This window comes from Rattus norvegicus, chromosome 12, assembly GCF_036323735.1.
Source record: "Rattus norvegicus strain BN/NHsdMcwi chromosome 12, GRCr8, whole genome shotgun sequence".
NCBI classification, from domain to species: Eukaryota; Metazoa; Chordata; class Mammalia; order Rodentia; family Muridae; genus Rattus; species Rattus norvegicus.
Window position 1 is genome coordinate 40,894,572 of NC_086030.1, and position 22,326 is coordinate 40,916,897.

A 22,326-nucleotide genomic window follows, 5' to 3' on the forward strand; every position below is an offset into this window, starting at 1 on the left:
CCCAGACCCTCCTGCTGGACAGGCCCTCCTCACCTGGGACCACATAGTCTGCCAGCTTGGCTAAGAGCAGAGAGGCGATCTTGGAAGCAGGGTCACTGGGGTCCTCCTGCTCACTGTTCAGGGAGGGGACGGAGTAGCTCCAGGGCGGGAGCTCCACATTCCCACAGTCCTCCACGCTCATCAAAGGCAGAGCAGCCCGGCATAACTGAAGAATGATCAACACCAGCTTTGGGGATGGACGCTGGTCCAGCAGTAGAGAGAGGAGCTTAGAAACGCAGGCTGGCTGGCTCAAGATGGCCTTCCCTATGTGGCTCCTGCAAAACAGGGGGAAAAGAGGGCGCTGTGCTGAGAAGATCACCCCAGATGTCAGAAGTTTTCTCTAGGTGAAGCTGGACAAACATGGAGCTGAGACCTCAGGAGGAGGATACCATGGACGGTGTGCAGGGAATGATGATCCGGAGCAAGTGTTTAGTAGGTGTTCATAACGGACGGGCAACACCTGAGAAGGCTGGTGTCCCCCTCCTCTATGAACTCTGGTAGCCAAGCTCACATGCCCATGGTGTTCCCAAGAATACAAAAGCCAGAACTCCAAACCAGCTTTGCGATTCCACGTCTCGGCCCTCAAAACGTGTGTGCCAAGAGCAAAGCTGTCACACACTGCTACAACCCCCAACACGGGTGACCTGCCACAGCCAAACCTACTGAGCCAGCAAAAGCCAAAGCACTTGTCAGTACATGACCTGGGAATGCAGGGTGATTAGGCCCACAGAGGACCACTTCTGTTCAAGGATACAGTGCAGAAGAACAAGGTAATTACAGGTCCTGAGTGGCTGAGTGTGGGGTGTTGCGAATGGAACCTGGCTGGGGAGCTGACATTTGGGGTTGAATGGGAGTGTAACTGGAATGCCTGTGAGGCCAGCAGCTGATGCCACCAAGTCATAAAGCAAAAAACAGTGCATTGCTCCTCTAGATAATCCTTCCATTTTCAGACTGAACATTGTTTCAGCGACTTTATTCTCTAGAATTCTTCTTGAAGCACCAGTGTCTTAAAAGGTCTAGGAACTTAGATGTTCCAAAAACCAACAGAAGCAAAAGTTATTCCAGCCACTGAGGGGAAAACAGGTTGCTCTTCAGCTCTCAGGGCCTTCCATACCTGGAAAGGTCATTGAGAAGACTCAGGACGTCCTGCAGGGCGTCGTTCCCAGCAGCCTGGTTGCCACAGCACTCAGTAGCTCGGGCAAGGTGATTGGTGAGGAGACTGGACACCTGCCGGGCCAGCCCCGAGTGCACAGCCTCTGTGGAGCCACCTTCAGAGTTGGAGAGAGGAAAGGAAGGGTAGTAAGGACTGAAGGAAAGCACAGGGCCTGTAGGCATGGTGAATTCTCCCTCTGCCACCTTCAGAGTTGGAGAGAGGAAAGGAAGGGTAGTGAGGACTGAAGGAAAGCACAGGGCCTGTAGGCATGGTGAATTCTCCCTCTGGGTCTCCCTGCAGAGTGAGTCCTCCCCCTCTCTCCCTGTATTAGAGCATCCTCTGGACACATTGTACTTGTTCAGTGTTACACTAACCAGTCAGTCTCATTGGACAATATCCACACATAAACATTCAGTGCTAAGAGGAGGCCTCCCCCTGAGAATGAAGTACAATTAATTCATATATAATAACACCAATTTCCATGTTCACCCTAGTTTCACTTCCTAAGTATCCTCTGTAAAGTGCACAGCATGTCTTGAGTTTCGCACGCCTGTGTAGAATCCGGATATAGGCATGCTGTGTGTTCAGTTCTTCAGTCCTCTTGCTCACACCGCCCTCCCCAGGAGCCTTGCTGGATGTCTAGCCCGGCCAGTCTGTCCCACGGCATGAGTGAGCACGACACTGCACTGGCTCCTCCCACAACACCATTATCTCTTTACCAATTTGCATGGTCAGACCATAGTTATTTTTTTAAAACATGTTTATTATTTTAACGTGTGTGTGTGTGTGTGTGTGTGTGTGTGTGTGTGTCTGCATGTATATGTACATGTGTGTGCAGATGCTAAACAGACCGGAAGAGCTCCTCTGAAGCTGGAGTTACAGTGGTTGTGACCTGCCAACATGGATGCTGGGAACTGCACGGTCCTCTGAAAGAGCAGCAAGCACGTTTAAGTACTGAGTCAACTTTCTAGCCCCCAGACCACAGTTCTTAAAGGAACAATGGCTTAACTCCTCGTCTGTCTATTTTATAGTAGAACAGGCTGTTTAGACATTAAAATACAAACAGGGTTTGCAAATTGGTTCAGTGGTTAATCAGGCTTATGGCAGCCCAGCAACCTGAGTTCAACCTCTGGGACCCTCATGACAAAAGGAAAGAACTAACCCCCACAAGTTGTCCTCTGCCCTTTACAGTGTGCCCATCCACACATATACACATATACACCTAAAAGAACAAAAATCACCAATGTGCATACACACACACACACACATGTATCTAACAAAAATTAGGGCATGGTGGCACACATGTTTAATCCCAGCACTCAAGAGGTGGAAGCATGTGGATCTCTATGAGTTTAAGGATAATTTGGTCTATGTAGTGAATTCCAGGACAGCCAGGATCATGTAGTGAGATGCTGACTAAAAACAAAGTAAGTTCACAGACCTTGAACACTGAGGAAAACTGCTCTTTAGTTAACTTTAAAAAAATAAGTGTAGGGGTTGGGGATTTAGCTCAGTGGTAGAGCGCTTGCCTAGCACGCGCAAGGCCCTGGGTTCGGTCCCCAGCTCTGGAAAAAAAAAATAAAAAAAAAATAAGTGTAGCTGGGCAGTGGTGGTGCACACCTCTAATCCCAGCACTTGGGAGGCAGGGGCAGGTGGATCTCTGAGTTCAAGGCCAGGCTGCTCTAAAGAATGAGTTCCAGCATAGCCAGGGCTACATAGAGAGACCCTTTCTTGAAAAATCAAATAAAATTAAATAAAAGTGACAAAATTAAATATATGATTGTCTCCCCCGCATGTATCTATGTGTATCATGCGTGTATCTGGTGCCCACAGTGGGAAGAAGAGGCTTTCAGGTCCCCCTGGACATGAGTTACATATATAGTGAGTCAAAATGCGGGTGCTGGGAATCAAATCCAGGTCCTCTGCAAGAGCAACAAGTACTCTTAACCACTGAGCCAACTCTCCAACTCTTTAGTTGATTTTTATATTTTGGTTGTGAGCCTAGCCTTTAACGGCTGAGCCATCTCTCCAGCCCTAGTTGATTTTTAAAATTGGACTGCCCACTGAAAATAAAATTTGAAAATATTCTCTTTAAAATACAGTGGCATGGGTTGGAGAGATGGCTCAGTGGTTAACAGCACTGACTGCTCTTCCAGAGGTCCTGAGTTCAAATCCCAGAAACCACATGGTGGCTTGCAACTGTCTGTAATGGGATCTGATGCCGCCTTCTGGTATGTCGGAAGTCAGCGACGTGTACTTATACATAATAAATAAATCTTAAAAAAAAATACAGTGGGGCTGGAGAGGTGGCTCCGAGGTTAAGAGCACACCCGACTGCTCTTCCAGAAGTCATGAGTTCAATTCCCAGCAACCACATGGTGGCTCACAACCATCTGTAAAGAGATCTGATGCCCTCTTCTGGTGTGTCTGAAGACAGCTACAGTGTACTTATATATAATAAATAAATAGGGGCTGGAGAGATGGCTCAGCGGTTAAGAGTACCCGACTACTCTTCCAGAGGTCCTGAGTTCAATTCCCAGCAACCACATGGTGGATCACAGCCATCTGTAAAGAGATCTGATGCCCTCTTCTGGTGTATCTGGAGACAGCTACAGTGTACTTACATATAATAAATGAATAAATCTTAAAAAACAAAACAAAACAAAAATAAATAAATAAATCTTTAAAAAAAAAAGGAAAAAAAAATACAGTGGCACAAGTATTTCACAGGAATATTTATGTGGAGACTGTTAGTGCCAGAGGAACATTTACATGGAAATGATCTTGCATCTCCCTTACAGGGCAGGATGTTGTTGGAGCACAGGGGAACTGTGAGTTCTTACAGAACCACACCCACGCACAGTCTCATGAGAACTTACCAGCCTGCCAAGGTCACCTGATTGGTCATTTTATAAAGACCTCCCCTCACACCCACTGGGAACAGAAAGGAAGTAGAAGTCTGCTCACCTTCCTCTTTCTCCCACTCCACACAGCGGTTAGCCAACACTTGGAAGGCAGCCCAGGCCATGGTGGCCACCTTCTGCTTCTTCGTCTGCTTCTCGCTGGAGCTGGACTCGGTCTGACTGCTCAAGCTGCAGAGTCGGTCCATGAGCTGCACAAGGCCACTGCGGACCAGGCACTTCTCTTCACTCCTGGTGAACAGCGGAGGGGATGCACTCCACTGAGCCTGGGTGAAGGCTCAGGAAGCTTCAGGGCATCAGGGATGTTTTTTGTTAAGGGTGCTGCCATGTACAGTCACCTAGGATGCCGTTCCTGTCATGGTGATGTCCTTAAAGACAGGCATTCAAAACTGGGTTTGTTCACACAGGACAGCAGGCTGGAAGCTGATGAGTCATATCAGTAACAAACCAAATAATAATCTGTTGTCTTTTCTTTTTTTTCCTGGAGCTGAGGACCGAACCCAGGGCCTTGTGCTTGCTAGACAAGTGCTCTACCACTAAGCTAAATTCCCAACCCTAATAATCTATTTTCTATACAATTATTCATATGCTCCATTTCCATGTTTATCTGTGCAGCATGTGTGCCTGCTGCCTTTGGAGGCCATGGAACTGGAGTTACAGACAGTTGTGAGCCACCATATGGGTGCCTCGATCTGAGCCTGGGTCCTCTGGAAGAGCATCCAGTGCTCTAAACAACTACGCATCCCCGATACCTGCCACTCCAGTAACTGTTATTATAAGAGCACTCAAGGAATGAGTCCGTCAACACTTACAGTTCCAAGCTACTAATTAAGTGACCCAAGAAATAAGGGAATTGTGCCAAGATAAAAGACTCTTGCCAGATATATCTTTTTGTTCCCTGAACCTCCAAATCTGCACTGTGTAATATAATTCTAGTGGCAGCGTTTAGTCACATAGCAACTCAGAAAAGGAACTTTAGATTCTTGATAGCAGGACAAAAGCTTTAGGAGGTATTAGGTAAATTCAACTTAAAGATTGTGTGTGTGTGTGTGTGTGTGTGTGTGTGTGTGTGTGTGTGTGTGTCTAGTGTGGTGTATACTACGTGTGTGGGGGCCTGGAGTTAGGAACTGAGTCATATGAAACAAAACAAGAAGTTGTCCTCTATTATCTGGTCTATCCTCGGAATGGCAAAGGCCACGCCCACTCACCTGGTGTAAGGTATGGTACACAGGAGTCCAATGCTGTTCGCACAAGCAATAGGGTACCGAGCACACAGAGACACAACAGACGTCATGGTCTCCCCAAAGGCTTCCTGGACCTGCTCCACCATCCCACCACAGGTGAGCTCTTCAATTCTGTGAGACAAATTCAAGTTCAGGTTTCCCCAAGACATCAATGATAAGTGACTTTAATGAGGGAAGTGCATGCATCAGCTCTCCAGAGAAGCCCCTGACAAGAATCTGGAGCCAGCGGCACCTTGGGGACCACCAAGCTCAGTGCCAAATGCTCCAGGGCACAGAGGAGTGTTTGGAAGGATGCCCAGGGGTCCTTAAACAAGATGCGACACAACAAATCAACACAAAACAAAAACCAACAACAACAACAATAAAAAACCCAGGCAGTCTGGGTTAGGGAAGGTGACACAGGGCTCTCCACTGCAGGTTTTAGAATCTCTGATGACAACAGTCTGAGGGGCAGGAAACGGATACTCGTTTCCCAAATGCTTTGACTAATAAACTACTTATTTGAGGCATGTCTGTTATGTCCTGTGGAGCACTGAGGACTGGACTTGTAGTTACACTAATGCAGAACCAAGGCCTAAACAGATTAGCTACGTTTCTCCTTTAAGGTCATGCTCCAAGTACTAGAGTGTGAGAGCCCAGGGGATGGGAAATGATCCTTTCCCAGTGTAAAACACAGCGTGGCTGGTTCTATCTTATTTAGTGCTAACTGAGGACTGAAATTATCAAATTTATCCACAAATATTTGTAATGTAATTGCATTTATAAACACAAATAATGTTGAATTTAAAAATAGGAAACTGAGGGCCAGAGAGATGGTTTGGTGGTAAAAGTCCTATTTTCAAAAGCCTGACAAGCAGAGTGTGATCCCTGGAATGAATGTAAGTCTAAAACGCGCGCACACACACATGTAAGTAGTCTAGCTAGTGAGCACAGGCTTTGTCACCGGGATTGCTGGCTCTGAACATGGTGATCTCTTCCACTGTGATGGGCAAAAGGCAGGGAGGAGCCGCCATGGACTTCTTTCGAGCCTCAGACATTCTGGAGTTGTTTCTCAAGAAAGGCAATTTTAAAGAGATGATTTTTTGTCTTTATTCCCAGCTAGCTCCCAAATAAATGCGACTATAAGCTTTACGGCATAATCGCTGAGCAGTACTAATGTATTCTCATTCTTAGGTCTGATCTGGCTACCTCCCAGCCCAAGTACCTAAGGTGCTTCCACTTAAGACTACTTTAGTATTTCTCCCTCCCCCTCCCCTCCCCCTCCCTCCCCCTCCCTCCCCCTCCCCCTCCCCCTCCCCCTCCCCCTCCCTCCCCCTCCCTCCCTCTCCTCCTCTTCCCCTCCCCCTCCCCCTCCCTCCCCCTCCCTCCCCCTCCCTCCCTCCCCCTCCCTCCCCCTCCCTCCCCCTCCCTCCCTCCCCCTCCTCTTCCCCTCTCTCTCTCCTTCTGCTCCATGATATCTTCCCATGGACTCCTTTCCTCGTGCCAGAATTCTCTTCCTATCTTTCTTCCCCTCCCATGGCTGGGATCAGAAGTCCATCCCTATTCTCTCTTCTGCTCATCCACTGGCTGACCTGCTTCTATTGACAAATCAGACAATAAGTGGGGAGCAATGTCTATGCAATGTTGAGGCAGGGGATGCTTAGAATAAGCAATCCAAGTCCATGTCCTCAGTGTAACCAGATGTGGGGCAGAGAGATCAGCATCTGAATGACACAAGGATACTCTTCACACACTGCACAGTAACAGTATGCTTACACTTCCCCAAACAACACCTCAGTAGCTGCTGGCCCTCTACTCGCTGGCCACACTGCGTCAAAGATCAGCAGAAGGCACAGGCCCCAGCGGCAGCTTCCATCTTTTCTGTTCTCTGAGGACCTCTGTACTCTGCTACGAAAACCTTCCCAGCTACATGTGCAAGCCTTCTCCTGGGTCAGGGCTTACAGAGATGGCTTTAGAACTGGCCAAGGAAAATGATCACAAGTGTGTGAAGTGATGCTGACTACATCACTGCAGTCAGTGCAGAAGTGAAAGAAAACAATGACCGATCCACATGTCTGTGACTGGACATGAGTCAGATGTAAAGACAACAGCATAGTGGAGCTCTGTGATGCCTTTAGCAATGAAGAATTGGGCTGGAGAGATGGCTCAGTGGTTAGAGCACTGGCTGCTCTTCCAGAGGTCCTGAGTTCAAATCCCAGCAACCACATGGTGGCTCACAACCATCTGTAATGGGATCCGATGTCCTCTTCTGGTGTGTCTGAAGACAGCGACAAGGTACTCATACACATAAAAACTTAAGAACAACGCAAACAAACAAAAAAACCCTATGAAGAAGCAGATCCCTAATGATGGGCTGGAAAGACAATCTAAATCATAGGGAAAACGTGTAACGAAAGTCATCTCTGCACAGATGTTTGCTCACGTGGACAAAGAGAACTAAGGAGCTCTGCACATGGTTGGTACAACAGCCCCCCAAAAGAACGGGGGACAATGGAGGACTGCAGGTGTAAGAAACCTTCACATTCTGTCACGTATCCTGAGATGGTTTTCAAAATCAACATCACAATAAAAATAGTTGAGGACAGACGGGCAGTGGTGGTACACACGTCTAATCACTCAGGCAGCAGAGGCAGGTGGATCTCTGAGTTTGAGGCTAGCCTGGTCTACAGAGAAGTGCCAGGACATCCAGGGCTGTTTTAAACTCTGTCTCAAACCTCACCCCTGAAAAGATTTTTGAGGAAAGACATTAGCAAATTCCACTATGTGCTTTTGCCCATGGTGCATGGACAGTGTAAACCAACAGAAACCACTGACCTGGGTCCCCCCTGAAGGACCATTGTCACTGGCCCTACCAGGTGTGTCACTCCTCCAACTCGCACAGCAGCAGTCAGCAACTCCCGCATATGCACCAGGGCCTGCTTCCGAGTGTTCCCGCGCCGCCATCTTGTCTGTGCAGCCAAAAGGAAGCTGCTACTAGACACCTGAAATGCACAAGAGGGGATGCTGACTTCCACTGTCATACGGGTTCCAGCTGCCAGGGGTCACTCCTCAGAGGTCTGCACATTGTGACCTACCGCTTGGTCAGGGTTGGTGCCAATGAAAGCAAACAGCTGCCCAAGCAGGACGCTGTAAGTGGGCTTGTCCCTGCTGTCCTCGATGGCCAGTGACTGTAAGAGTGTAAAGGAGCTGCTGCGGTGGCTGGTCACATGGCGACGCCTACAGAAAACAGAACTGTAATAGATGAGCAAACAGGAGCCACGCTTAGGAAGCCATTCTGAAACCATGTGCACGTACACCCTGGGCCCACTCTGGCGAAGGACCGTTACCTCTGATTGGCTCTAGTAAATTCCAAGTCTTCATTACCAATCATTTCCAGGTCAGAAGGAGCAGACATGCTGCGAAGGAAAACAGGCTGCCGGACAGCATGAGACGCCACCTTTGTTTCTGAAGCTGATTTGCATGCTGCAAGAGAAAGGAAAACTGCTTCACATTTGTGCTGTCTGATGTGGATGGAGGCAGAGCAATGGCCAATCGGAAGGGAAGGAGCACGCTAAGCGCATCTTCACTTTCAGTCAGGGTTCAACCAGGAATCTGGCTAGCAAAGCAAACCAAAGAGAGTGAGCAGTCATTTTACAAACCTAAATATGTGGTTAAACTGTATTTTAGCTTGAAAATCTAAAGTCCTTTTATTAAAGTGGTTTTCCAAAGACAGACAAAAATTCATGTAATAACTACCAGTGTTCACTTCAAAATAAGCACTCTGAAAAGCAGGAGGGCTGGGGCTATAACTCAGTGGTCCAGCATTTGCTTAGCATCAGAAAGTCCAAGGTTCAGTGTCTAAGACTGAAGAGAAAAAAGGAAGAAGGTGCAAAACAGAAGCGCCAATCCCCCCCATCCCCCAGTCCCTTTGGCAGGGACTGAGCTCACAGCCAACTGCATATTCATTAGGTAGGCAGGCACTGAACGCACTGGGCCACAGCTGTACATCTTTACAGGGCCTCACCCCTGCATTCTGTTTTGTAGGTATATAAATGGGAACTTCCAACTTTTTTTTTTTTGCCTCACTTTCAAATTTATTTATTTATTTATTTTTTCTTTTTCTTATTTTTCGGAGCTGGGGACCGAACCCAGGGCCTTGCCTTTGCTAGGCAAGCGCTCTGCCACTAAGCTAAATCCCCAACCCCTCACTTCCAAATTTCTTAATTGAAATAAATGCAAGATCATTTATTTCAGAGACTGCCTTGGACCTGAGGCCTCTACAGGCATAAGCACACATAGACACCCTGCACGTGAAAAGAAAATAAAGAAACAAAACAAAACCCTGAAATCCAGTCAGAATTAAAGTCATCTCACATCTTAAGAATAGACAGCTTAAACCAAAAGTATGGTAAGAAAAGAATGTCTCTCAGGTGCTACCAGCCTGTTATCCTCAAGACTTTGAGGGCCCTGCAAGGTGTCACCAATGTTATGCAGTGACAGAAGTTTCCATTAAAAATAGGCTATTTAGGGGCTGGAGAGATGGCTCAGCGGTTAAGAGCACCGACTGCTCTTCCAGAGGTCCTGAGTTCAATTCTCAGCAACCACATGGTGGCTCACAACCATCTATAATGGGATCTGATGCCCTCTTCTGGTGTGTCTGAAGACAGCTACAGTGTGCTTATATATAATAAATGAATAAATCTTTAAAATGAAGGCAGTTGTGGCCAGGGCTACAGAGTGAACCATACTGGGAACTCACTGATCTCTCTGGGAGACACGTTTTCAAACTAAGGATCGCAATGTGACCTGGAAGGGGCTTGTGAGGTGGCTCAGAGGTTAAGAGCATTTGCTGTTCATCCAGAAGACCTGAGCTTGGACCCTAGCACCCACATGGGGCTCACAACCATCTGTAACTCCAGTTCACGGGGATTCAGTGCCCTCTTCTGGTCTCTGTGGGCACCAGACACAGAGACATACATTCAGGTAAAGCACCCATAAACCAAAAATAACTGTATAAAGAAACTGAATAAACTTAAAAAAACGTGACCCAGGGTTTCCAGTAACGGGAACTCATGAGCAGCCCTGCCAGAAGGTCCTACACAATGCAAACCCAGTTCTGAGTAAGGAAGCAGATCGGTGCAGTAAAACTCACAATACTGACTACAATAGCTTGTTACTCTGAAATACACCTGCATATGGAACTACGGGAACCATGAACTTAAAACAGGGGCCACTGATCACACACACACACGCCACTGCTCTCCTCAGATGCCCCAGGAGGACCTTCATCACCAAAAGGGACCCATCAGGATGACTCCACAGGGATTTAAGTCTTAAGAGACTAAAGAAACTTAAGAGACAAGAAAGAAAATGTTTCCATTTCCTATTTTGTTGCTAGGAGTGGATTCTTTGAAAAGAGTTGATGTCTGTTAATGAACACAGCCAGGCCAGGGCCTGGAGCAGTACCAGGCGTCTCTGCTGGTGTTCCTGAGATGCTCCTGGTGAGGCCCGACTGGGCTGCAATGGTAACATGCAGCAGCAGCTCTGCTCGGTTCATCAGACTCTTCACCAGTGTCTTTGTTTTGGCCAGCGGGTGGGAGGGTTTCTGAGTAAGAGAATTCACTTCTTGGAGGAACTTCTCCCTAGAGAGAGAGACTGGGGTGGGTTTAGTCATTCTCCAGCTCATCCCACGCAGCCTTCAGGGACAAGGACAGGAAGTAGGCAGTCTCCTAGTGAGCACCGCTCCCCTGCCCCTCCTCCACCCAAGGATTCTCTGGGTTTGTTTCAAATGCCCATGCTACCTTCTGGGGGCTCAGACCAAAGCTGCTGGGACTTACCAGCAAGCTTGGCTAAGAATCTGGTGAACACACAACACTGCAAAGCCTAACAGGGACTGGACCCGTGGTGTCCTGGGACCAAGGGGAGAAGTCAGACTGGCGAGTGAGTAACATCACTAACCTCAGTGAGAGGACCATGTTTTCAAGATCATTTCCGTCGAAGGAGACTTCCTTCATTGAACACAAAAGCTCTAGTTCTTTCATTTTGTTCTAAAGGAGGAAACATCAAGACAAGATGTTATGCATGACCTGCAGGAACCAAGCTCAAGGAACACTGTTAGACACGCGATGCTGGATCAGCCACCGCCTCTGCTGTGCCCCCTGCTTCTGAACAAGTGACCCCTGCCTCTTGCTCTGCAGAATTAAACCAGGGCCTTGGACTCAGAAGCAAGTGCTCTACCAGGGCGCTGGAGCCGCAGACCTAACTCTGGGACACAGAGTCCTTGAACTCACAATCTTCCTGTCTTGACTTTCTGGGGTCTGGAATTGTATATTTTTATTTGATAGTATAAAAGTTAAAAAAAAATGGCCTATTTTCTGGGGATTTCCAATTTAAACCATATTTTTACATTTTTTGGGGGTTCTTAAAGTTTGAAAGTAAAATTTAATAATAAGGTAATTCCTTTTCCCTCTGTTTGTTTGTCTGTTTTCTTACATAGTACCATGTGGGTGAGGGACTGTGCACACTTGTCACAGTGCTGGTGTGGAGGTTAGAGGATAGCTCCTTCTACCATTGATCCTGAGGTTGGAGCTCGGTCCGGGCAAACACCTCAGCCCACTGAGACTCTCACCAGCTCAATAACAGCGTTAGCCTTTGTACAACGCTATCAACCAGTTAAAAATCTAGCACTTATATATATCTTGACGTATAGGCCTAGCTACTTTTATTTAACCTTCTAGAGGATGGGTGTGTCACACGATGGACAGGTTTCAGAAAGTCACACTGCTTTCTCTGCAGACATGCTTGCGTGAGCACATGTGGCGCTGTTGCTCTCTAAGTGGCATGCCCCCATGACTCGCACTCTGTGCTCACCTCATTAAAATGGTAGTCATAAAAGAAAGGCATGTTGTTCTCCAGCTTCCCCTGCATGGCATCCTCAGCCTCACTTTGCCACTTCTGTTCCAGCTCAGCCACACTCTAGGGGGGTAGAAAACACAACATGGATTAGGAGCAAGACCAAACGAGGGCATCAGTGAGCACGGCATTTGATGACAGCTAGTGAACGCTGCCTTCAGTTTCCAACAGCTGATTCATGGCTCCGTCCTCACTTACCTGCAGCTGTCTCTCCATGGCATTGAGCTTCTTAAAGGTCTCTCCCATGATTTTACACAATAAATCATATTCCTCAGCATGCTCTTCCTGATACTGGAAATTGATTAGGGACTGCAGCGCATCAACCAAGTTCAAGTGCTTAATAACACATGACACCACCATTTCCTCCATGACATCGGGCTGGATCACCTCTCTGTGGTGACAATGGACACCAGTCAGGTGTGCTAAGCAGAACTCAGCAGCACCATATGCAACAGGCTGGAAACTGTAGGCTTCGACTCAAACACTGACTCACTGTCACCTTTGTATTACACTGAGGACGAGACGGTGGCACTGCAGATGCTATGTGCTGGCAACCAGCTTAGTCTATCAGCTGATAAAACTGACACTGGCTGACCAAGCTAAACATCAACATGAAAGGTACCTCCCATAGTTAGATTTTTATATTTTGAGCTAGATCATATCGCAGAGGGGGTAGATCTTAAAGTTCTTGAGCAGTGGTTCTGGAAGCTGTGGGGCTGGCTCACTGGGTTGGATACTAAGTCTGAGCACCAGAGTGCCAGTCTGTGGTGCCCACATAAGGGTCAGGTGAGGCTGCACATGACTGCATCCTGACACCAGCGTTCGTAGACAGCCAGTTATGCCAAGTGGCAAGCCTCATTCAGTAAGAATGAATGAGCATGAAGCTGAGAGTGGTGGGGCCGGATACTTGCCTGGCCTCTGTGCACTCAGCCATGGGGATGTGCACTCCCACGTACACAGAATAAAAACAGCTTCAAGGGGAAGGGATTTGTAAAGGTGAGACTGGGAAGAAAGGAGGGAGGCTGTGATCGGGATATAAAGTGAATTTTAAAGAAAAAATCAAATCAAAACAAAACAAAATGGAAACCCCAGAGCTGGGTACCACTTGCCTGCTCGTACTGACTTCACGCAGTCCTGAGACTGTGGTGTGCAGTGCGTGGGATGCAGGGTTAAACAGAGTGCGCTTTATGGAGTTGAGAGGGGTCACTGGAGAATGGGGCTTGTGGCCAAGTCTAAGAACCTGAGTTTGAACCCCAGGACACACGGGATGGAAGAAGAACCGACTTCTGCAAGCTGACCTCTAACCTCCACGCGTGTGTCATGGTATGCATATGCCCCCCATCCCACAAAAAAGTAATAAAACAAAAAATGTTTTCTGTTTAATTTAAAATTTTATCTACTTTCTAAGTTTGTCTCTGAAATGAGTGATTTTGCTCCTGCAAAGGAAGCCTTCAGGCTAAGAACTGCTCAAGCACATATGTGACTCTAAGGCTTGGGCTCTTATGTCCCTGGGAGTCGCAAGTAAAGATGAGCTCCCAGACTACATAAAAATCAAAAGTGGAAGCTGAGGTCAAGTGCAAGGTCAAACTGTCAGAAAAACCTTGAACTTGCCAGGTTTTACCTGCATCAGAATCCCACGGGAAACTTACCCCCACACACAGGCCCACCCCCGAGACTCTCAGTTTCAACAAAAGTGAAGTGGGGTTGTACACCACTGCTCCCAGGGGCTGCGACTGTGACAGGAGGGCCACACTAGGAGACACACTGGCCACCTGGTGGGCTCACCTAAATACTCGGCTCCTGTCCATCAAGTAAATATATGATTTTCATACAATTCAACTAATTATTTTTATGGTGCTGGGGCTCAAACCCGGAGACTTATACATAAGAGAAAAGCATTCTTCCACTGAACTACACCCCAACCCCAAGCAAACTTTAAGATTAAGGTTCACGTGCATCCCCACTCTCTGGAACATACTTTATACTTGGTCTAAACTGAGGTCGTGCTCGCCCAGAAATTTCCCTGAGCTTTATCATGATTCCTGGAGGCAGCCTGATCCGAGGCAGGTCAAAGTAGTTCCCAACGGGAGGCACAAGGACATCCGAGGGGTAGGTGAATTCTCTGTCTTCTTCTATGGTCAGCGGCAGTGGAGAGGGACTCGGAGTAAGGGCAGGGGAGATGACACCGTTGGCCTCCACCTGCCATTGGCACCTGGGGAGAGACAAGAGAAATGAAGCTTTCGCCCCTTCGTAACCAAGATGACTGAAAAACTACTTGAATGGCTGCAGCTACACGAGACACTCAAGCTCACATGACGTGTCCACTATGTATTCAGCAAAGCTACCGAGGCTGAGCTGAACACTGTATGGAAGAATCTACCTCCTTTCCAATGCTATTAGGAAACCCTGCGGCTTCCTAGTAAGACGAAAGCAGCACATGGTTACTACCACATCCCATTATGTCTGGCTAGTTCACCACACACCTACCCTCCCTTTGGGGATCCTTCAACTGTGCGGTGTTTAGAATGGAGAAAGACTTAGGCAGTCCCAAGGTGTTAGTGAAAAGGTAGCAAGGCTGAGAAGGCAGGGGGCAATATTTTAATGCCATTCCTAAGACTCTCAGACATGAGAGGGTTGGGTAACACTACTGTTTGTGGGCGGAACTAGCTGCATGCAGACCTTGTTACCTTTGTAGAAGTTTGGATCGCAACAGGTCCTGACAGGCTTCCTCTTCTTTGGTAATTTCTGGTCCATTGTATAGGATTCTTAACATGGAACAAGCTAACACAGACAGACCTAAGGCCAGGTCTACCAGGAAGGGCAAGCCTCCTGAGACATCTTCTGAGGACTCCTGCAAGGCAGACGGGGCAAACCACATGCACGAGTCAGTGGGCTCTGGCACAGCACTGCAAGCTGCGTTCCACCACTGACCATCTCCACTGGGTTTCCTAGAGCAGCACCAAGCGCAGCTGCTATGGGAAGTAGGTACAGTATCCAACATCAGGAAGAAAGGGTGGCACTGGAGTAACCACGGAATGAGGTCTCAGCACAGTTCTGGGGAGACTTCATAGCAGAGAAAGCAGGAATCATGTGCAGGAAGCTAGGCTGCTTGCTCTTGGCTATGTCTAGTCAAATGCAAACCTTGATCAACGACTGGGTAGCAGTCATTTTGCTTGATAAACAGAGGACAGAGACCCCTGCCTGTCTGTCTCACAGGGTGCACATGCTAGCCCACAGCTCTGTCTCAGAGGTTCTATGGTGAGGTAAGCTCAGGCGACCTCCAAGCTTCTAATACAACCCAAGGGGAACTCAACTCCTGACCCAAAATGCTTATGTTAACTGAGTGTCCCAGCTGTCTTTGCCCTGCACGAACATGCTAGAGTCAGGTCTCCTCCAGGCCTCGGAGTCCTGGCCACACAAGGCTCCTATGCTGCTGAACTGATCTTAGGTTCCAGCTCTTTTCATTCCATAAAGTGACCACTCACTCATTCCTGCTAGGCCCCCACTTGTTGATGAAGAGACATGTGAAAGAGTGTCTCATATTTTGCCCTGTTTCCAAGGCAAATATGACCCGTCAGCAAGGCACACAGGAGAGTTTTCTGCCCACAGCAGTGTTATGGTCAGTACCTGAGCGCGGACTGTGCAAGCAAAGCCCCACATAGCTTTGTCAGGAGTGTTGTGTTCACGGCCACTTCTCATTTCAAAGGAGAAGGTGACTGTATCGCCTTCAACCTTAGGATTTAAGGGGGAGGGGGAAAGGAACTTTAAAAAAAAGACAATTTCCAAGAGAGCAATATATTTCAGAGATTGACTGATTTATTTATTTATATTTATTTTTTGAGATAAGGTCTTGATCTGATGTTGTGCTCTTCCTGACTCTGGCTTAGCAATTTACCTTTTTTGTTTGTTTTTGAGATGGGGTCTCTCTGCAGCCCTGGCTGTCTGAGAACGCGGAGATCCACCTGCGCTCTGCTCTGTCCCTCCCTCATCTCTCCCCAAGCCCACCTGAGTCAAGGAGGAGGCAGAGCAGACCTGGATTTGGCTCACCAGACAGCCCACTGTCACTGGCCCATACAGTGGGTGCATTGTGTGTAGGAAACACACTGAGCACATGGGCTTAGCAGGCTTCTGGTCCTTGTGTGTGCTCTGGGTACACACTTGTGAGTAGCTCCAAGGTCCAGACTAGAAAGCGTGATCCCTCCCAGTCATGTCAGTCATGAACTCAAAACTTTAGACTGCAGTGCTCTATGGCCAATGTCCAGAAAAGGACGCTGGCAAAGCTAGCAGCCCAGCCCAGGGAAGAGACAGTTCTGACAACCAGGGCCACAAAGAGCCCTGTGGAGTTGGATTCAAGCTCCAGCATGGATGGGGTCTGATGTCCTACAAGCAAAAGAAGGGTGATTCTAAATAAAAGTGGGGAAGGTGGCAGGCCTAGCAATGTGGTCCTAACACACACCAGTCCCACTGCAAATGCTTTCTGGGGTTACCCTTAGTCCCCGGGCCCACAAGGAACCTTTGGTCGCCTTTCTTTTCTAGAAAGAAGTTGTGACTTGATAGCATACCTTCACCAAGTCCTTCGGCCAACCCGTTCCTAAGACACTCCGGCTGCCATATCCCAGAGTGTTGCCTCCGTACTCAGCAACCTTCCTACTGTTTGTGTTAGGCCCCGCGTATATCACCAACTTCAAAACAGAAAATAGACCGTTAGACTGTAAAAGAAAAACAAAGACAACATCTACAAATAAAGAGGCTGCAAAAAAACATTTGTAAAAAAATACATTTCTAGCCAGACCCTGGTGTCATCCATTATGGCGTAACTAATAGATCCTCATCTCAGTCTAGCTGGTGTACGTCTGGAGGCCATCAGCCACGGTATTTATAAGGCAGTCCAAGAAAAATAACGACTGAAATTATCGACAGGCACAGTCCTCCGATTTTCAAACCTCGGTTGTCACAGGGACAGGAAGGCCTGACGGGTCACACTGGCGGCTGTGTGCATATCTCTCAGATAGCTATTTCCATCCTACTCATCGGAACTCATTAGCAACAGGTGCAGATTGGCCCCTTACGTCCTCCCCCACAGTAATGCAGTGAGCTAATAGAGGCAGGCTCTAATACCTAATACAAAGTAAAAGCATCAAAATGAGTAAATAAGGATTTAAAAATGCAACAAAGTGAAAACAAGCCACACATTCTTACAATGTTGCTTAATGGCATAAAGAAATGACACAAATGTAGGTCAGGAAGGCAGCTGCTGCTTCTAGGGACAATTTTCATCTATTAATACTATTCTCCCATCACCCAGTTATATCTAATTGGCTGATTTGTTTATTATTAAAGCTGTGTTGGCATGGCATATGCGCATGGGGTACTGTATGCCAGGGCCCATGTGGGGAGGCCAGAGGACAACTCTGGGGATGCATGTGAGGCTTTAGGCTTATGCTGCAGGAGCCTTACCTACTGAGCCATCTGGCCCTCACTGGCTGCTTCTATCCTAGAGGAGAGTGGCAGCTCACTTGTCATTCAAGTGTGTGCCGAGGACACAGCGCTCCGGCTTCTGTAACTAGCAATCCTGAGAGCCCAGCACATCGATGCGCCTGGCAGCCAAGCCAGGACGTGAAAGCTACATCTTCAACTCGGGATGCTCGGCATCGTGGAGCTCTTCCTTTTGGACCTCTTGCTGACACCAGCCAGGGACCACGGGGAAAATCAATACACTTTTGTCTCTGGGGGGAAGCCTCCTTGCACATCATAACCATAATGTCTGCAGCAGGCACAACTCAGTACATATCAGAAGAGGCAAATTATCACTTTCTAAAGAAAGAACCCTGACACCAACTAAAGGGGTGACAGCTGCTTGCACATGAGGCACGGTAGACACTGCCTGGACTGAGGAGGCAAAGGAGAGCCAGAGCCAGGCTCCATGAAGCATTAGCTCCAGGCTAAGGTGAGTTTTCTGGACATGTTTTCAACTCCTCCATACATCTGAGGTGCTTTCCTCTCCTAAAGTCCAACAAGGAGGAGGATTGATATCTGGTTCTGTGTCACCATCTCACATCTCAAGGCAGGTGTGGCTAAGTTACCTTTAACCCCAAAGCCTCCCTTGATGAGATTAAGACATTTGTCTTCACTGTTTCCAACGGGCAGAGACGACGTGCAACTACCAGCAGCAGCACAGCATGTGTGGCGCTAGACTGTGTGTTCTTTCATCAGCCTCCCCTCATGACTCCAATTCAGTAGCAACAGAGAAAACCCTGCCTTTTCCAAACGGACATTAAGCTACCAGTTGGAAACCGCTCTTACTCAAAATCAATGTAGGTGCCTGAGACAACAGCACAGAAGAAAAAGCAAGCCAGACCCAGGTATATCCGAACCCTTCTAAAAGCCAGCCTCTTCCACAGGACACAAGGGCAGTGAGACCTTTGCAGATCAACAGTGTCACACATCTACACCACTCTCAAGAGGGCAGGCGGAGGCAGCAGTCACTGGAAGTCCTGTGTCCAAGGGCTAAGCTCATGGACACTTAAAGACACAGCGTCCACACGCCTACAGCACTGCTGTCAGACACAGAGGCCAGGCTCTTCAGCTTCCTCAGTCTACCCGTTACAAAGCACTGTCTGAGGGGAGTCTCCTGAGAGGGCCACAAGGCAGAAATTAGTGAGAAATGGCGACCAGTGCAAAGGAAAATAAGAAGCAGCCAAGTCGAGACACAGTGACGACGGCTCCCGCTTACTTTGTCATAGTCGTACTGTGACGAGCATCTGGTGTCAAATCGTAGATAGAGGCAGCGAGCTCCTGGGATATGAACAGTCTCTTTAAACTTATAGTTGTCTCTGACAGGGTGTACTGTTTCCACGGTCTTCCCAGCAGCCCACGGGGCAGGGATCTTTAAGCCGGTGAGAAAGCCTGGCTCTTCCTTTTCTTCTAGCATTCTAAAACCAGAGCAAGAGAAAGCAGTGCAGCTTAGGAAGGAGAGCAAACCAAAGCAAACCTGGAACACAGAGCCCAAGTGAAGAAACCGTCCTCAACTCCCCACACCACTGGCACGGCAGTGCTCTACCATGGGGGCTCGCAGCAGCAAGAGGCAGCGTCTGAGCACGCTCTGTCGGATTTCTTATTTCCTGTTAGTGGGCATCACATACTTCTCACACACCAGTGCAGAGCACCACAGTGCACTTCCCACTTCTTCAAGAGACGCACAACAACAGGCCTCACTAACGCCTGTCACATGTCACTAGGGCAGGACATCAGGCTGGGCTGCTTTCCCCCACCCCACTGTCTCAGTGAACACGAGTTTCCAGCTCTTTCCAGTGAAATTTCAACAGGAGAGGTGACTGTGAACCCCCTTCTCCATTCTCATCGAGCTTGCAAGAACTCCAGAGCCTCAAGCTGCAGAACACAAACTTAAAATCTGGACCTGGCTGCATGAGGTCACTTCCTTTGCTTCAGCCTTGCTACAGAGCTGTCCTGATGCCAGCGACTCACTGTTAAGACACCCAGCACTGGGGAGGCACGTGCTGGAGGCTCAGGATTCAAGGACAGCCTGAGCTACCCAGTGAGCTTCTACACAGGGAAGCTTCTGCCCTGCAGTTCCAGCTCCATGAGAGGCTGGAGTCTGCATCACTTGATCCCCTATCTCCTTAAAAACAAGAAAGCCAGGCCAGGCTGGAGAGATGGCTCAGTGGTTAAGAGCACTGACTGCGGGGCTGGGGATTTAGCTCAGTGGTAGAGCGCTTACCTAGGAAGCGCAAGGCCCTGGGTTCGGTCCCCAGCTCTGCTCTTCCAGAGGTCCTGAGTTCAAATCTCAGCAACCACATGGTGGCTCACAACCATCTGTAATGGGATCTGATGCCCTCTTCTGGTGTGTCTGAAGTCAGCTACAGTGTACTTATATATAATAAATAAATAAATCTTTAAAAAGAAAGCCAGGCCAGGTGTGGTAGTGTACACCATCAAACTCGGCATTCAGAAGGCAGAGGCAGGCAGACCTCTCTGAGTCTGAAACCAATCTGGGTGCATAGACTGTATCTATGCAGACTACATAGCGAGAGCTTCTCTAAAAACTAAACAAAAACCTCACAGCTACAACAGAAACCAACACACACACACACACACACACACACACACACACACACACACACACACACACACCCCAAAATTAATCTACCAATCTCAGTCTTTCTTGCATGCCCACTATAACAAAAGAGTTTCAAGTCAATTTTGAATGGTTTAATTCACTTAAAGGGTCTAACTTGACCCTATAAATTTAAAATAATCTTGTAGCTGGCTATGAAATTCTGGCCCTGAAGTATTTTCTTTCCCAGTTAGCTAGCCCTAGTTAAAGAGTTGCTGTTGTAAAAAGAATGCAAGGCTCTCACCGAATGCACACATTACCTCTCATCAGGGAAAAGCCTGCACTTCTGGTCTGAGGTGCCACACGGGGAACAGCCCACCTCGGCAAACACCGGACACTGGGTTTTAAGCAGCAAGGCCGTCTAAAACATAAACCATCAGTGTGTCTTTTTTGTTTGGTTGGTTTTTTTTGTTTATTTGTTTTAACTTGCAGTTTTTATTAGTTATTTATTTACATTCAAATGTTGTCCCCCTTCCCAGTCTCCCCTCTACAACCTCCCCAACTCATTCCCCCTCCCCTTTGCCTCTAAGTGGGTGCTCCCCCACCCACCCACCCACTCCTTCCTCACCTATCTAGCATCCCCCTACGCTCGGGCACCAAGCCTCCATAGAACCAAGGGCTCCCCTTCCACTGATGCCAGCTAAGCCATCCTCTGCTACATATGTAGCTGGAGCCACGGCCCCTCCCATACTCTTGCAGCACCTGACTAAGACAGAAGCGGACTCACAGCCAACCATTGGACTGAGCCCAGGGACCCCAGTGGAAGAGTTAGGGGCGGGACTGAAGGAGCTGAAGGGGATTGCAACTCCATAGAAGAACAACAATATCAACTAACCAGACCCCCAGAACTCCCAGGGACTAATCTCTGTGTCTTACCCAGGCAGCTCCAGATATGAACTTGCAGGCCACACTGCACCCTCACAGTCCCTGTCGCCGTCCTTCTCTCAGAAATGCCCACTAGAGAAGCCATGTCCCCTCCCCCTCCTGCACTTTACTCTCTGCAGGCAAGAACTCAGGACACTGGAGGTACAGTAGGCTGTCAGTGCTGACACCGGCACTTTCACAGCTGGTCAGCCATCAACACTTGCTAGACCACAGCCACTTAAGTCACATAAACAACTAAAATCTAGTCCCTGGACACACGACTTTGTATTTTAGGCTTGAAGGCTTTCTCGGTTCTTCTAAAGGATTGGCTGTGTGTATAGTGGTCTCCACCCCACCCTCATGGCAGTAGCTGAGAGCTGGTCAGTGGACTATGGGGCCCCACCTGGCTGGTGTACAGCACCAGTTGCACGAGCTGAGGCATCAAGGCGTCGGCCATGGTCAGGGTCTGTAGATTGGGGTGCATCAGGGAGGTCAGCAACACCGGAAGGAGGTGACCAAGCATAGTGGCCTTGGTAACTTGCTCCAAGCCTTTTAACCTAGGAGTTCAGGAAAGGACATATCCTAAGCACGTTCATGTATGAGAGCAACCATCATCGTGGGCCTGGCCCATCCTCTTCAACATTCTCTCTTTAAACTAGTCAGTTCTCTCCAAACTCCACCACTGGGGAAGAGGAGAAGGCGTTTTAGTCCACAGCACGTTTCTCCAGGTCTCTCTCGGCCCTTCATAAATGGGTCCTGAAGTGCTGTGACTTCTAAGTGCTTGGTGCCCTTCCCGGGCTCTGGGCTCTGGGCTCTGGGCTCTGGGCTCTGGGCTCTGGGCTCTGGGCTCTGGGCTCTGGGCTGAGTCTGAAAGGAGGGAGTTGGCTACAGAGTGGATGGGCCTGCTCACCCTCTGGGACCTCCACTCCTGGGTAGCAGCTGAGGTCATGTGCATCATAGAAGCAGGCAAATTTGTTTAAATAATTGTTATGGTGGTAAGATATGCCTAACATAATTTATTATCCTAGCTATGTTGAAGCATATATTTTACAGTTAGAATAATGTACAACCATTATTACT

At 48.2% G+C, this 22,326-nt stretch overlaps 1 protein-coding gene across 14 annotated transcripts in view; it reads right to left on the bottom strand.

The window, feature by feature from the left end:
- The window catches only part of Hectd4 (HECT domain E3 ubiquitin protein ligase 4), a 191,353-nt gene that overhangs the window by 94,340 nt on the left and 74,687 nt on the right, over positions 1-22,326 (bottom strand). For 7 of the 14 annotated variants that reach the window (XR_010056783.1, XR_010056782.1, XM_039089874.2 and 4 more), the window contains 18 exons: positions 21,650-21,803; positions 20,643-20,743; positions 18,982-19,180; positions 16,811-16,957; positions 15,876-15,980; positions 14,936-15,099; positions 14,227-14,460; positions 12,447-12,639; positions 12,207-12,311; positions 11,295-11,383; positions 10,803-10,978; positions 8,684-8,819; positions 8,432-8,588; positions 8,172-8,338; positions 5,322-5,468; positions 4,160-4,344; positions 1,154-1,307; positions 34-314 (listed from right to left, as the gene is read on the bottom strand). Coding sequence is in view for 12 of the 14 variants with exons in the window: in XM_039089874.2 (XP_038945802.1) it covers positions 34-314; positions 1,154-1,307; positions 4,160-4,344; positions 5,322-5,468; positions 8,172-8,338; positions 8,432-8,588; positions 8,684-8,819; positions 10,803-10,978; positions 11,295-11,383; positions 12,207-12,311; positions 12,447-12,639; positions 14,227-14,460; positions 14,936-15,099; positions 15,876-15,980; positions 16,811-16,957; positions 18,982-19,180; positions 20,643-20,743; positions 21,650-21,803 (2,894 nt within the window). In the remaining 2 variants the exon portion in view is untranslated. Of the gene's footprint in view, positions 1-33; positions 315-1,153; positions 1,308-4,159; positions 4,345-5,321; positions 5,469-8,171; positions 8,339-8,431; positions 8,589-8,683; positions 8,820-10,802; positions 10,992-11,294; positions 11,384-12,206; positions 12,312-12,446; positions 12,640-14,226; positions 14,461-14,935; positions 15,100-15,875; positions 15,981-16,810; positions 16,958-18,981; positions 19,181-19,308; positions 19,856-20,642; positions 20,744-21,649; positions 21,804-22,326 lie in introns of those variants that run through there. The other 7 variants (XM_017598533.3, XM_039089878.2, XM_063271893.1 and 4 more) reach the window with 5 other exon arrangements.